At 36.2% G+C, this 12,899-nt stretch overlaps 2 protein-coding genes across 2 annotated transcripts in view; one reads left to right on the top strand and one right to left on the bottom strand.

Annotated features, from left to right (window-relative positions):
* MYEF2 (myelin expression factor 2) overlaps positions 1–6,526 on the top strand; it is a 13,128-nt gene extending 6,602 nt beyond the window's left edge. The window contains exons 12-16 of the mRNA XM_010170023.1: positions 332–430; positions 1,041–1,112; positions 2,300–2,508; positions 2,618–2,669; positions 4,488–6,526. Of these exons, the coding sequence (XP_010168325.1) occupies positions 332–430; positions 1,041–1,112; positions 2,300–2,508; positions 2,618–2,669; positions 4,488–4,651 (596 nt within the window). The 3' untranslated portion in view covers positions 4,652–6,526. The remainder of the gene's footprint in view (positions 1–331; positions 431–1,040; positions 1,113–2,299; positions 2,509–2,617; positions 2,670–4,487) is intronic.
* SLC24A5 (solute carrier family 24 member 5) overlaps positions 5,298–12,899 on the bottom strand; it is an 8,354-nt gene continuing 752 nt past the window's right edge. Inside the window, exons 2-8 of the mRNA XM_010170024.2 lie at positions 11,803–11,886; positions 11,607–11,710; positions 11,189–11,289; positions 10,103–10,386; positions 9,199–9,405; positions 6,248–6,349; positions 5,298–5,692 (exon numbers count right to left, since the gene is read on the bottom strand). Of these exons, the coding sequence (XP_010168326.1) occupies positions 5,370–5,692; positions 6,248–6,349; positions 9,199–9,405; positions 10,103–10,386; positions 11,189–11,289; positions 11,607–11,710; positions 11,803–11,886 (1,205 nt within the window). The 3' untranslated portion in view covers positions 5,298–5,369. The remainder of the gene's footprint in view (positions 5,693–6,247; positions 6,350–9,198; positions 9,406–10,102; positions 10,387–11,188; positions 11,290–11,606; positions 11,711–11,802; positions 11,887–12,899) is intronic.

Raw genomic sequence — 12,899 nt, 5'->3', positions numbered from 1 at the left:
GAAACACTGGTGTGTTAGCAACACCTTTCTAGATACCAATACAAACCACAGCACTCTGAGGGCTGCTGTGGGGAGAATTAACTCCATCTCAGCCAGACCCAATACATGTCGTTATTAAAAGCCTTCATTTAGCGATGGGTAATGTAGATGAGGAGTGGTGTGAGGGGAGAACTAGGAACTGGTGTGGGAGGTCAGTATTTAATAGGTGCCTCTGACTTGTGCATTAAACCCAATTCTATTTAAACAAGCAGCGGTGAAACAAGTGTTGTATGAACATCAGCTTAGATGTATGTAACAGAGTATTTCTGTTTTCTTGCTTTGTTCTCTCCAGAAATGTTCCGTGGTGGAATAGGAGGAAACATGGACAGAGACTTTGGTCGTAGTGACATGGCATTGAACCGTGGTTTCGGAGATTCTTTTGGAAGGATGGGTATGGTAACTGTTAAATTTCCTGTGGCAAATTGCAGCATAGTATTGGAAGAGTTTTACTAGAAGAGACCTGGTTTCATTTGATCATCATCTTCTGTCCCCTCTTCCCCAGTCACTACTAGAAGGCTGTAATCTGAGTATTTATTACAGCCATTGTTTAGGACAGAGCTTAAAGTGTGGGGTTTTTTTTCTGTCTGTACAATATAAACAAAATAACAATTTGAAGAAAGCATTTAGCTTCATACTGTTAACTTTGTGAGGTATTAAGTCTTTTGGGTATTAATATATATGCTGCTGGCAATCATGAAGAATTTGGCCACGTACCACCTTTGTAACTTTCAGGAGCCTGTTTTTGCAAATGCATGCTGGAAAATTAATTGTTTTTACTGCAAATTTGGGAGCACTGGATGGGAGTGGTGAATTTTGGTGCCCTCGGTTTTCTTCCTGCCTCTGAACTCAAGCAGCTTGGAATGGGATTGATTGGCTTCTTCTGTAAATGAGCCAGCTTTGTTTTGTTTATGGCTGATGTCTTGTTGACAGAGTTCATTTTGCTACTTTTGGATTCCTTCAAATGAGATACACATAATAACTTTTTTTTTTTTTCTGTTTAGGTGGTGCAATGATTGGTGTTTTTGCAGGAGGAATGGGAGCGCCTGGCATGGGCCCAGTAAGATCTGGAATGAGTAGGTTAACTTGTTTCAATAGAATGTAAATGCATAGGCAATGTAGTGATATTATGGTGCACATGTAATTGTATCAGAGGATTTTGTTGTAGCGTAGTGTCTTGTCAGTGTTGGAAGAAGGAGAATTCTGTTGCATGTGACTGGAAGTCTAATAGTTTTTAGGTAAAAGTTTTTTGTTGAGGTAAAAGTTCAGAGGAAAACTTGCTACTACAGTCTTTCCCTTAGTTTTGAAATGGTTTTAACTTCTGGTTTGGAGGGAGAAGTGATTCAAGTAAACTTGTGTTCCAGAAAAGACGAACACGCACAGATATTTGTGTGAACTTCATGAAGCTGAACTTCAGTATCTCTCATCATTGAAATAAAAAAAATCAGCCTTGAATTTCAGATTATCACTCAATTTAATTTTGTGCAAAGCTCCAGCAAATGTCCAAGTTCCTCAGGCTAGAGCAGATGAGAAGCTAAAATCTTGCTAGAGGCAACCCTGAGAGGCATAAGGCTTAAAGAGAAGGTCCCTCATAAATGATCTTGGTAGTTTTGCTTTACGTTAATTTTTAATCATGAATCCAGAAAGATTATAAAAGATATTTGAATGCCAATGATCTTAGTTCTTTATATAATATATACATTAATAGACTTCCTGTCATGTATCATAGGAAAGTCCATGCTTTTGCAGTAACATCTGTTTTTTGCAAAATATGCTTTCCCTAGAAGATTGTGTCATTAAGTGTGGATATGGCTGCATTAAGTAAAGCTGAATGTGAGCACAGGAAGCAAAATAAACAATAGTGTATCTAGTCAAATTATCTGTATCTTAACATTGCCACAGTTAGTTACTTGATGTCTTTTTGGTATAGGGTATCAGATTTTTATTAATTAAACTGGGCATACTTTTATTCTTGTGTACAACATTTTACTACATTAGATAGTGTGACTAATAGCTTGATGCAGTTTGTTGTTTGCTTTTATTTTTAGAACTGACGCTTTGTATCTTCTAATACTTTGCCTTAAAATAATAGCCATACTACTAGATAACTTCATACATGCACGGTGATTTATGTTTTATATTATAGCAGTTTTATTAAAGTTATTTTTCTCCTGACGCAAAAGAATTTTTTTTTACAAAATAATTGTGTGATTATTACTAAAAAGAGATTTTTATTTTATCCTTCTTTTCTTTCTCTGTGTAGGTGGTGGAATGGGTGGCATGAACAGTATGGCTGGAGGAATGGGAATGGGGATGGATCGGATGAGTTCTGGTTTTGATCGAATGGGACCAGCCATGGGTGGAGGCCTAGACAGGAACATCGATATTGATCGAGGATTTGTGCCTGGCCCGATGGGAAGTGGCATGAGAGAGAGACTAGGCTCTAAAGGCAACCAGATATTTGTGAGAAATGTAAGCATTTGAATACATAGAAACGGTGAGCTGATTTTGTGTGCGTGTTTGATTACATGCTCTTTTTCTCTTTGTAATGTTTTTGTTATTAATGCTTTTTTAATTCTAGCTTCCTTTTGACTTGACCTGGCAGAAGTTAAAGGAGAAATTCAGTCAGTGCGGTATGTATATGAATCTTATGCCTGCTCAGCTCCATCGACTACATGTTTTATATGGTGTTTGTTAGATCAGGACAAGAAGACAAGGTTGTTGTCTTATCCTGAAGAGTTGGGCTAGCCTAATCTTTCTTACTTCCCCCAGCTTCCCTAATAGAGACTTTAGGCATGACATAACACATGAGATCAAGGGCTGCGTTGGCTCTTGAGTACTTATTGACTATAAACTTTAACCCATTCCATTAGTAAGATCACTCTTTGAGCTTTTTCTTTTCTGAAGCAGGCATTATGTATCCTCTAGCCAGCACAGTGTATCATGTAGCATTTATTTTGAGAGAAATGCATGCAGAGGCCTGGGCTTGTCTGGGTTATGCATTGCTTCCAGAAATGGTGCTGCATCACATTAGAGTTAGTAATTTGCCAAAGCGGCAGATTGTTTTTCATGCAAATAGATGATCCTGACTACTGTATTTGCAGGCTGTAATGCTTCCCCTTTATGTTAAGAGATAAAGGCCCTTTTTATGTAAGATAAAGGATTTCTATGAATATCCAATAATTCCTTTTATCTAATTCAGAAAAGTTGTCTTTTCACAGAAGTGAGTGAAAAATGAAGCCTGGGTGTAGAAATATCTGATTGTTTTGTTTTGAAAATGCACTTTCAGAATGGAAAGCTTTAACTGAATTACAGGATGGCTTTTCTTAAGTTGGAGAGACAGAAAAGACAAATAATTTAAAACATGCTACTTATACCTAAGACAGTTTTCATACAGCTGTTTGCAGATTTGATATAAATTAGAACTCACAGTTCAACTATGAAAAATTTTTAGGTGTTCACATTTATTTCTTTTTTGTAGCTGGAGGATATTGCAAAACAGGTTCTCTCTCTTTAAGTCCTTACTGCCTGGGCAACTTTAAGATAGTTCAGAATTTTTTTTCATTGTCTCCTTGGCAACTAACAGATGTAGTAATTATGTTTAATTGCTTTTAAGAATTATAAGCACAAATATAAGCAACAGATTGTATTCACACCAGTATCATAAGGAAATATAAAGACCATATCTCCATATGTTTGATTTCTTTCAGTGAAAGGCCAATCCTGTATGATATTTAAAAACAAAAAGCTGTGCCTTTTAGGGAAAAGTTTCTTGTTCTTAGTGCCATTTGAGGGCTTAGGAGTGGTGTACTACAATGTACCATAAGCAAAAATTCATGAGCTCCAGGCACTGAACATTCTCTGAGGTACCAAGACACCTACGTAAAAATATTGTCTCATGAGTTGAGTGTCCAGCCTTAAGAAAACACTGCAGGATTGAATAGTGCATGCTACTTTTCCACCACTCCTAACCTGGTAACTTTACTGTTTTAAAGGCTCTAATTGCGGCTTCTTTACAAAATTGCTTGATTGTTGTGATTGCTTGATATGTTGCTGTGATGAACATGGACTGAATTGAACTGTAATTCAGTTAATAGTGCCTGTCAGTAGTCACAGTTCTGGTGGTGTCAGTAAATGAAACGCAAAAACTTTCCCTTAGCTTTATAAGGCACTTTGTCTCAAACTTAAGGTCACATACAGGCATACTTCATCTTGTGCTAGTGTGAAGGAAAAATTTGAAACAGTGGATCTTAATTTGGGTTCTTCACTGCTGTTTTGACCTGTGTCACCTTCCCTGAATGAGTTACTATACCATTGTCTGAAAGTGCTAATTTCATATATCCCCCTAGATTATATTTAAAAATGCTTTTTTTTTTTTAATCACTTCTGATGAGTTAAGTTGTTAGTGCACTGAAGACTTGAAGTAACTGCTGTTTAACTTATTTATTCAGGTCATGTAATGTTTGCAGAAATAAAAATGGAGAATGGAAAATCAAAGGGCTGTGGAACAGTCAGATTTGACTCACCAGAATCTGCTGAAAAGGCCTGTAGGATAATGAACGGCATAAAAATCAGTGGCAGAGAAATTGATGTACGCTTGGATCGCAATGCATAATTTAAAACTGTGTGTTCAGGAACATTCCTATGTTTGTTTAGCTTCTCTATCCTAGTAAGTCATTTTTAGTAACATTGTATGCTTACAAAAGCTGTAAAAAGGAACTTTTAAATCCCACCAGCCTTTAACAGTATAGTGTTTAATATACTGTGATACTTGTTAACTGAATCTTACTATGTTTGGTTTTTAAAGACAATTTGCCTGATTTTTGTTGTTTTTTTTTAGAGGCTCTGAGCACCTGCAGGTCCCTGTAGGCCATGGAAGCTTTGGATGCTCAGGGCCTTTGGAAAATTAGGCCAAGTGTCTCTAGTCATTCAGTTTAAATGAATGGTTATACTGTTTTTAATAAAATAAGCCATTTTCTCTGTTAATCTCAAGATTGCATAGTGGGATTTGTTTAGTGTTTTCTGATATTCCCCCCCCTTCAGCGTGTATCAACATTGTAATGTAAAAACTAGATGTCTCTTTTTCAGAATTTTGGTTTTGTATGTGCATTGTGGTCATACTGTAATTCTTGACTCTAAAAGAAAGGGCTCCAATTAGGCTGTGATGTTTTCGTTCTACTTAATATTACTTTAATGACATGACTTAGTTCTGTAAATAAGATTTAGAGCCCAATAGGAGTTTTGAATTTTTTTTTTTTTATTTTGACTAAATGAAGAAACTGATCTTTCTCTCCTGCTTTTATTTTTTCCATCAGTATAATCACTGATTAAAACTAGGTACCACAGACCCTTGTAGGATTGTTCCCTATGATGCCAAGTTCATATAAAATTGATAATATAGTAAATACTAAGTACAGTACAAGACATATTGCTCCAAATTTTTTATCTATTTTCCAGCCATTCAGGTGAACTGCCAGAAAAACAAAAACAATGGAACACATAAGAGAAATGGCTGTATATGTCAAACCATTGCTGTTCACTTCTATGGGTCCTGATGTATTGATGAAGGCAGTTTTTATAAACCAGGGTATTCCCAAACAGAGCATATCAAATACATTGGATCCTACAATGTTAGACATAGCCATATCTCCATTTCCTGTAAAAGAAGAAATACAAATAAGTCTGCTTAATTGTATTGTATGAAATTGCCAAACTGTTTTGGAGGAACAGACTGTCAGCCCTCAGTTTTTCACAGAGCACCCTTTTCAGACTTTTCATTGAAAGAGCTATAGTCATGATTCTACAGAACATGGTTGTGCATACCACAAGCATAAAAAAGAGTGTCCCTAAATCACCAGCATCTGCACAGTTGCACTTAAAATAAGCTAGACAGGCTATTGTAAAATCCAGTCATGTCTAAAATACCAAGAACTACAGTTGTGTTTTGCAGTAAAACTGTAACACTTGATCAACAACAAATCAAACCAATCTAGAATACTTCTCTGAGATACTTTGAAAGGTTTTTAAATGTCTGAGCCACAGCTTCTTCAGGTAAGCTATTTATTTATTATTAGTAAACTTAAGCTGTAGAATCTGGAGCAAAAATTTCCAGAAATTCAATGAGCAACTTCAAAATGTTGACTAGAGTTCTTTTTTCATAGTACCTTTTAAACACATCCATTGGCATGAGCCTGAATACTAAAATCTTTACCTTTTCGAGCCACCAGCACACTTGCAACTGTATCTGGTACACTTGTTCCTGCTGCTAGTAATGTGAGACCCATTACTGACTCTGGAATTCCCAGTGTGTCACCTGCAGTTGATAAATAATGGTAGAAAATGCAAGTACATTTTTAGTTTAAGTTTCATCCAAAGAAATTACTTTGGACTTTGTTTGCTGGAGGAAGAATTAGTAATCATACTGTAATTTCAAAAGGAATCTGTCAGCTAACTTGACTAAATATGAAGTGACTGAACCATGAAGTAGTTAGTAACAAGTTTCTCAAACCTGAGTGGAATGTCTCCAGTGGTCAAGACAATACCAATAATGCATTTTTTCTTTCAGATACAGTAGAAGTTTAAATAACTTTTTTCCCCCTTTTTTTTCCCCCCCCCCCCCCCAAATTCTAGAAAATCTAATAGTCTTATGTTTTTGGGCATCTCATGATTAGTGTTCAAAGTCTCATGAAGCAATAACTCTTACAATCACCCTCTTTAAAGGGGGAGGGGAAAAAAGCACATTAATTTTCTTGGGGAGGAGGGGTCATTAAGATCATTACTACAATACTGTCTCAACTACATGGCTTCACCATTTCACTCCAATTAGAAAGTTATTTTGTTGGATTCAGAAGAATCAAAATGTAGAATTTTTATGACCTGTAATTGCAAGTAATCCTTCAGAAGTGTGAGTTTCTCTAAGTAAATACTGGTTTAAATTAAGAAATGTTTGAAATTTTTACTTAAACCAGCAGCTTATTTTGAGCATATTATTTTGCACTTAAAATACAGGGATTCAGATCTTTAAAACTGTTTTAGCACTTGTACCATTCACAAACATCAACATGCTGAAGTGTTCGATACTTCTATTCAAACTATTAAGTAATTAGTTTTTATTAAACTTTTTTTTATCCACTAAAAAGTTTTTTTGGTTTTGGGTTGGGTTTTTTTTTTTAAATCTGAATTCTTACTTGCAATATTTGGACACCAATAAGAACAGTTTTCTTAAAATAAGAGGCAGTACTCTTTAAGCTAGGTCAGCAGTGCTTGCCTAGTACATCCCAGCTTAGTCTAGATCAGCCCAGTTAATTTATATTTGAAACTGTTGGTTCAGAGGGACTAACATGGTCCTGTTGCAGGATTTGTAGTGGTATTTACTCTTCCATCACTCCTAATGTAAGAGATTTTTAGGATGAGGGACCAACAAGATCAGCTTTTATAAACCATCCAGGCTGGAAAATAATGGTTCATGTCAAGCAAACCAAGGTGAAATACAAACGAACCAGCCTTATGTACCCAGCAGTAGTCTCTAGCCCTCTTAAAGATTATAAGATAGAGTCTAAACTCAGGTGAATCTATTTTTTCTTTTTATTAGTTAGATTTTATCTTCTGTTTAATGTGCAGGGTTTCTTTCTGGCAACTGACCATAGAGAGAGAATGGTCTTATTTTTCTAGCCTTTAGTTAATTTTGTGTATCAGTAGCGCAGTATCTTGCTATAAGTGGTCAAATGTCTTTTTTTTTTTTTTTTTTTTTTGCTAGCAACAAAAAGGTGTACTGTTAGGTTTGTTCTTGACCATCAAAATTTAGTCCCCAGCTATGATACCTCTGTGACATCCCAGTGGGCTCTTTATACAATGATAGAATCTTGGAGTCACACTTCATGGAAGAACCTGGACTTGAATGCAATGTGTGTGTGAGATTTTTAGCGTTTTAATGTGTAAATAGAACCTATCTGACCTAGAAGTAGCGGGCCAAAGACCCCAGTACTGCTTGTGATGACTCTTCAAAGTGGACTAACAGGAATACACTATTTGAATCTCCAGTGTACCTGCTTTCATATGAATTGGTGCTTTGTCTAGTAGAACAGCAATAACTTTCATTTGAATCCTGTTTCAAAGGCTTTTAGCGTTCAGACAGTAACCCCTTGCTCTTTAGATAAAAGTGGAAAATTATTTGACCAAGGCGTGAACCTGGTGAGTGTTATATCCAACCATCTACTAGTAATTTCTCAAAGGTTTACCAACTGTGTAGGGCTGTTTTTGCCCTGAACAAGGAGTTATTCATTGAACTTAAGTTGGAAAACAAGTTTAGGATGCTGAACTAGCAGAATACTTGAGTAGGATTAGTGATCTATAATGTGGAAACGGCAGGCTTTAACATTTCTTTCTTCTTTAGAGATTTGTTTTCTGCTTGTTCTTAAAATCTGGATTTTTCTCAAGCTGACTAAAGAAACAGTGAAATGAGAAGACCTTTAATACCTTAAAATATTTTTAAGAGAATATTTTTACACAGAAGTTCCTTTGGCTCACTTAAATGCAATTCTTTTACTGCTTCACTTTATGATGCAGATTTGTAAGAGGTATACATACACACACACCAAGAATGTTTTAATAAAAACATGATGCTATAGTTGAAATAAAATAGTATAAAAATGTGGGGTTTTTTTGTTTTGTTTTTTCCAGTTAATTTAATGCCACATCTCTTACTGTAGTGTTCAAGAAAAATACAGGTGTAGAAATAATGGGTCTTTTACAGAACCCTGAACTTTTAATTCCAGTCTTGGTGGATTCCATGTTCATCAGACTTCAGCTTGACAAGTTTATTGCTGTGTAATTGTTTCAGTTCATGAAGCAGTTTGATGAAACTGTCTCTTTTTAAGTATAGGCTGTTTTTTCTAGCTATGTAAACAAATTCTCATTCATGTGATGGCAAGCAGTTTGGAGCTGCTAAACTCTCAAGTAGTTTTCATTAGATGGAAGAAGGTGTCAAACTAAGCAGTCAAACAAGTTTTTGTTGGTTTTGTTGGGTTTTTTTTACAGCAAAGTATGTGTTGCTAAACTGACTGTTAATTGTGGAAAGGAAAATGCTTCACAGGGAGAAAACTGTTTTTTCCAGTGATTCTCAACTGATTGATTCTGTATAGCAGCAGCACTTTAGGTACCTACCTGCTATTGTTACCATCCATACAAGAACATAAGTTATTGCAGAAATCCATGCTGCTGAAATTAAAAACGTCACCATGAACCAGTTCCTCCAAAACTGTCTTCTGCAATCTGGTATAGTCAAATAGAGCAGTGTAATAATAGGAAGGGATAGCACCCACAAAATTCTCTTCATATCTGCTTCTGGCATGGTAAAGACATGTGGATGATCTGTTCAAGAAAAAGTAACTATTTTAAATTGTAGCATTAAGTTTGAATCCATAGGATACAGTCATATTACTGGCCTCTACTTGTGCGAATACTGAAAAAAGGTAAAAAAATACTTCCTCAAGTTCTAGCTGTAGTCTTACCCAGTACTTGTGTCACACTGGCCAAAAGGAGAGAACTAAGATTAAAAAAAAAAAGAATTTTTCTATAAAGGTTTACACAAAACATTTATCAAGAGTACCAACTGCTGTTTTTTGTCTAAGTGAAGAGGAAATTGATGATCTGGGGCCATGTCAGAGCTATTCCTTTACTTCAAATGTAATATATTTTGGGCTATGAACCTGCTATTGTCATAAGAAAACAGTATATATCAGTACAGTGCCAGTGTGTCTTTTCAGCTGATGCTACATTTTACAAGCAGCGTTGCTGGGAAGTTTCAAATCTGCAAAGCAAAGACTGATGGAAGTCTGCTGTTCTAATGTGACACAAATGAGCAACTATCCCAGCATTCCTCTAGCAACTAACTTCATATAAATACCACCATTCTGATTTTGCTTAATGTAATATTTCAGGGAAGAATAATAATTTACTTATATACTATAGTGGAGTTATTTTGTGAACAAAATCTTAATAGTATCTCAAAGTATCTCTTTATTAGAACAGACAGGCATGCAGAGTGCAAGAGACAACTGTAATATACCTTCAGAGATTTCATCAAGCCCGTGCAAGCTTGTTGAAAGTTGAGAGTAGTCCAGCTCATCTTGAAAAATTCCACTATCTGTTCTTGACTGTTGACGAATTAGAGGTCCACTCTCTTCCTGCCATCCAACCAGTGGCTGCTGCTCAGCATTTTCTTCCATAGCTTTTGTAAAACACGCACAGCAGGGACTGAACTTTTTCATGAGGTATTGGTTGATTTTAATGTCAAAACATAGCACCAGAATATAACACCCATATATCAATAATAAGGATGCACTTTCATACCTAGAATGAAAAGCAGTTTTTCACATAACATGTAATACTAAAAAACCCAACTTTTGAATTGTTAAATTGGCTGGTGTAAGGGTAGAAAGAGGAAGAGAAAAAATAAATGGCATGAGTAGCTAAAGGAAAACACACAAAAGCATCTGTCTGCCAGCGCTTGGGAGTTCATGAGTGTCTCCCAGTCTTTTAGCAGTTTAATTAATTCCTCTCCCCTGCAGAATCTTGTTTGTGTACTATACAGCTGCATGTTTTTGAGGGGATTGTACTGAATGAACATCTTCGTGATGTTTGCAAAATTGAGTCTTCATGTGACGGTTAATGACAGGGATGGTATGTGCTATTGTGAGTAAGAAACTTCAGAGACTTAGTGCTGGACCTGACTGACTTGTTGAGGCAGCAGGAGTTTCAGTGTTGAAAGAAGAGAGTTAAACATCAGAAGCTTATGATCTGCTTCTGGCAGATAAATGTTTTTCTTAACAGTGATGCTGTTAAAGGAAAGGCTCAAAACTATGAATGAAGACTAGTTGCTATGCCAAAACAGTGATGATAGAAATTGTGAAGTCTGTACTGACAAACCTATGCAGATCAAACTTTACAAATATGCAGGGTTTGAATGTTTAGGTAATAATCTTTACAAGTATTGTGACTTTCTATGTTTTTAAAAGCCAATAGGATGTTTATTTCTGTTAGTGAATGGCAGTTCAGGTTACTTGAAGTTTAGGTTTGGGGGTTTTTTTGTTTCTTTTTTCACTGCCTCACTAATCTCCAGTCAACATGAATTCAACACTAAATGTGCTCTTACCAGTAAATCCTGTTGTCAGATATCATCGCAAGGACTGCCGCTACACTAACAGTATATGCCAGACAGTCTCTAAACAGTGGCCAACAGGACAGCCTCGAAACCTGTAGATCACAGATTAATTTACTTTTCTTAAACTTGTCTGTAATACTTTCACTAAGAGCTGTAAATGCTGCATCAATATGTTGTTTCTACATTATGTAAAAAGATTCTTAGGAATGACTTAGGTATGATATTTAACAAGTTAGTGTTTCTAAAAACTTTCATAGCAAGTTATCTTAAAACTGATTACATGCTGGTTTTGCTACTGAATAATAAACTTGACAGTTGTCATAGTAAGTCTCTCTTGGCTTTTGTTGGCAAATCAGAAAGGAATAGCCATTTGGCTCTTAGGAGCAGAACTGTCAAAGCTGATACATACCACGCTGGAAAACAGGCCACAGGCTGCAGAAATACCAAGAAGATTATAGATTGCTGATCCAAGGATGGTGCTGACGCCGATATCTCCCTTTGTCACGAAGACTCCTATAAGGAAAATGACTCTCTGGTACGTTTCAGTTTGGCATGCAAGGAAAAGAATTTGAGATTCTAAGGAGTTAAAACATGTCTCTCTTTACCTAGAAAAGCAGTGACAAGCTCTGGAGCAGAGCTTCCAGCAGCCATAAAAGTTGCTCCAGCAACATCCTGAGAGAGGCCAAGGCCTGAGGATAGAGCAAAAGGATTGCTTGAAAACCCCAAATACTTCAGTAGTCTATACCCATTACTTGCATTAGTAGATAATGTTAGAAACTACTACAGTTTAATAGAATGAACTTTGCTTACTTTCATACAGTTAATGCATATATTTGAAATTGGTAAAATAATATATGGAAAACATAGCTTCAATTATTGGGCTAATTTATTTCTAGCTTTAATACAGAAATTATTTTAAATACCAGAAAAGAAGTACTGATAACACAAGAGATTTGGTCATGATCTTAAATGTAAAATAGACATATATATGCGGGCTTTAACGCTTGTTTCATATGGGTAATAATGGTGGGCAATCTCCTTGGACTCTAGTGTGATACTGCTACATGATCCATATCCAGTCTATCTGTCTTCCAGGGAAATCCATGCTACTGTGTCTTCACATACCAGAAATACTAGTTAAATTCAAACCAGTGCTGCGATCTTAAAATCAAATTTTGACTTCGTATGGACAGTGTAAGAACCCGTGTCTTGCTTGAATGAATGAGATTTTTGTTCTGGGTAAGTTGACTGTTTCTGAAATGTAACTCGCTCTGTAGATCAAGTTCTGCACACTAAGAACAGGGACATATGGCTGACTATGGGAAAAGTCTGACAAATGCTTATTTATCATCAATAAAAAAGAAAAAAACATCGGCTCTACAGCAATGTTTAAGCTTACCTTTTCTGTAAGTGTTCTTGCCTGGAGAATGTTTTCCCATGTTCAGGGATGAGTTTCCCTGGGGAATTTTTTTAATTCTTGGCAATGAAAGGCTGAACTCTCAGCCAAGACCATCTCTTTAATTCAGTGGTCTGCTGAAACCAGAAGAATTACTACAGGTTGATTGGATTTCATACAACTGTTGTAACTGCGGGATTCCTTTCCCTCCTCTGTCATACCTTCACTATGTAAACAGTAGCTCATCCTGACACTTGTTCAGTACTTGGAGAGAAGTGTAGAAACTTGAGCAAGGTACTTAATTCC

This window comes from Antrostomus carolinensis, unplaced genomic scaffold, assembly GCF_000700745.2.
Source record: "Antrostomus carolinensis isolate BGI_N321 unplaced genomic scaffold, ASM70074v2 scaffold29346, whole genome shotgun sequence".
NCBI classification, from domain to species: Eukaryota; Metazoa; Chordata; class Aves; order Caprimulgiformes; family Caprimulgidae; genus Antrostomus; species Antrostomus carolinensis.
Note: the sequence above shows the minus strand (reverse complement) of the source record. Positions and strands in the feature narration are given on the sequence as shown.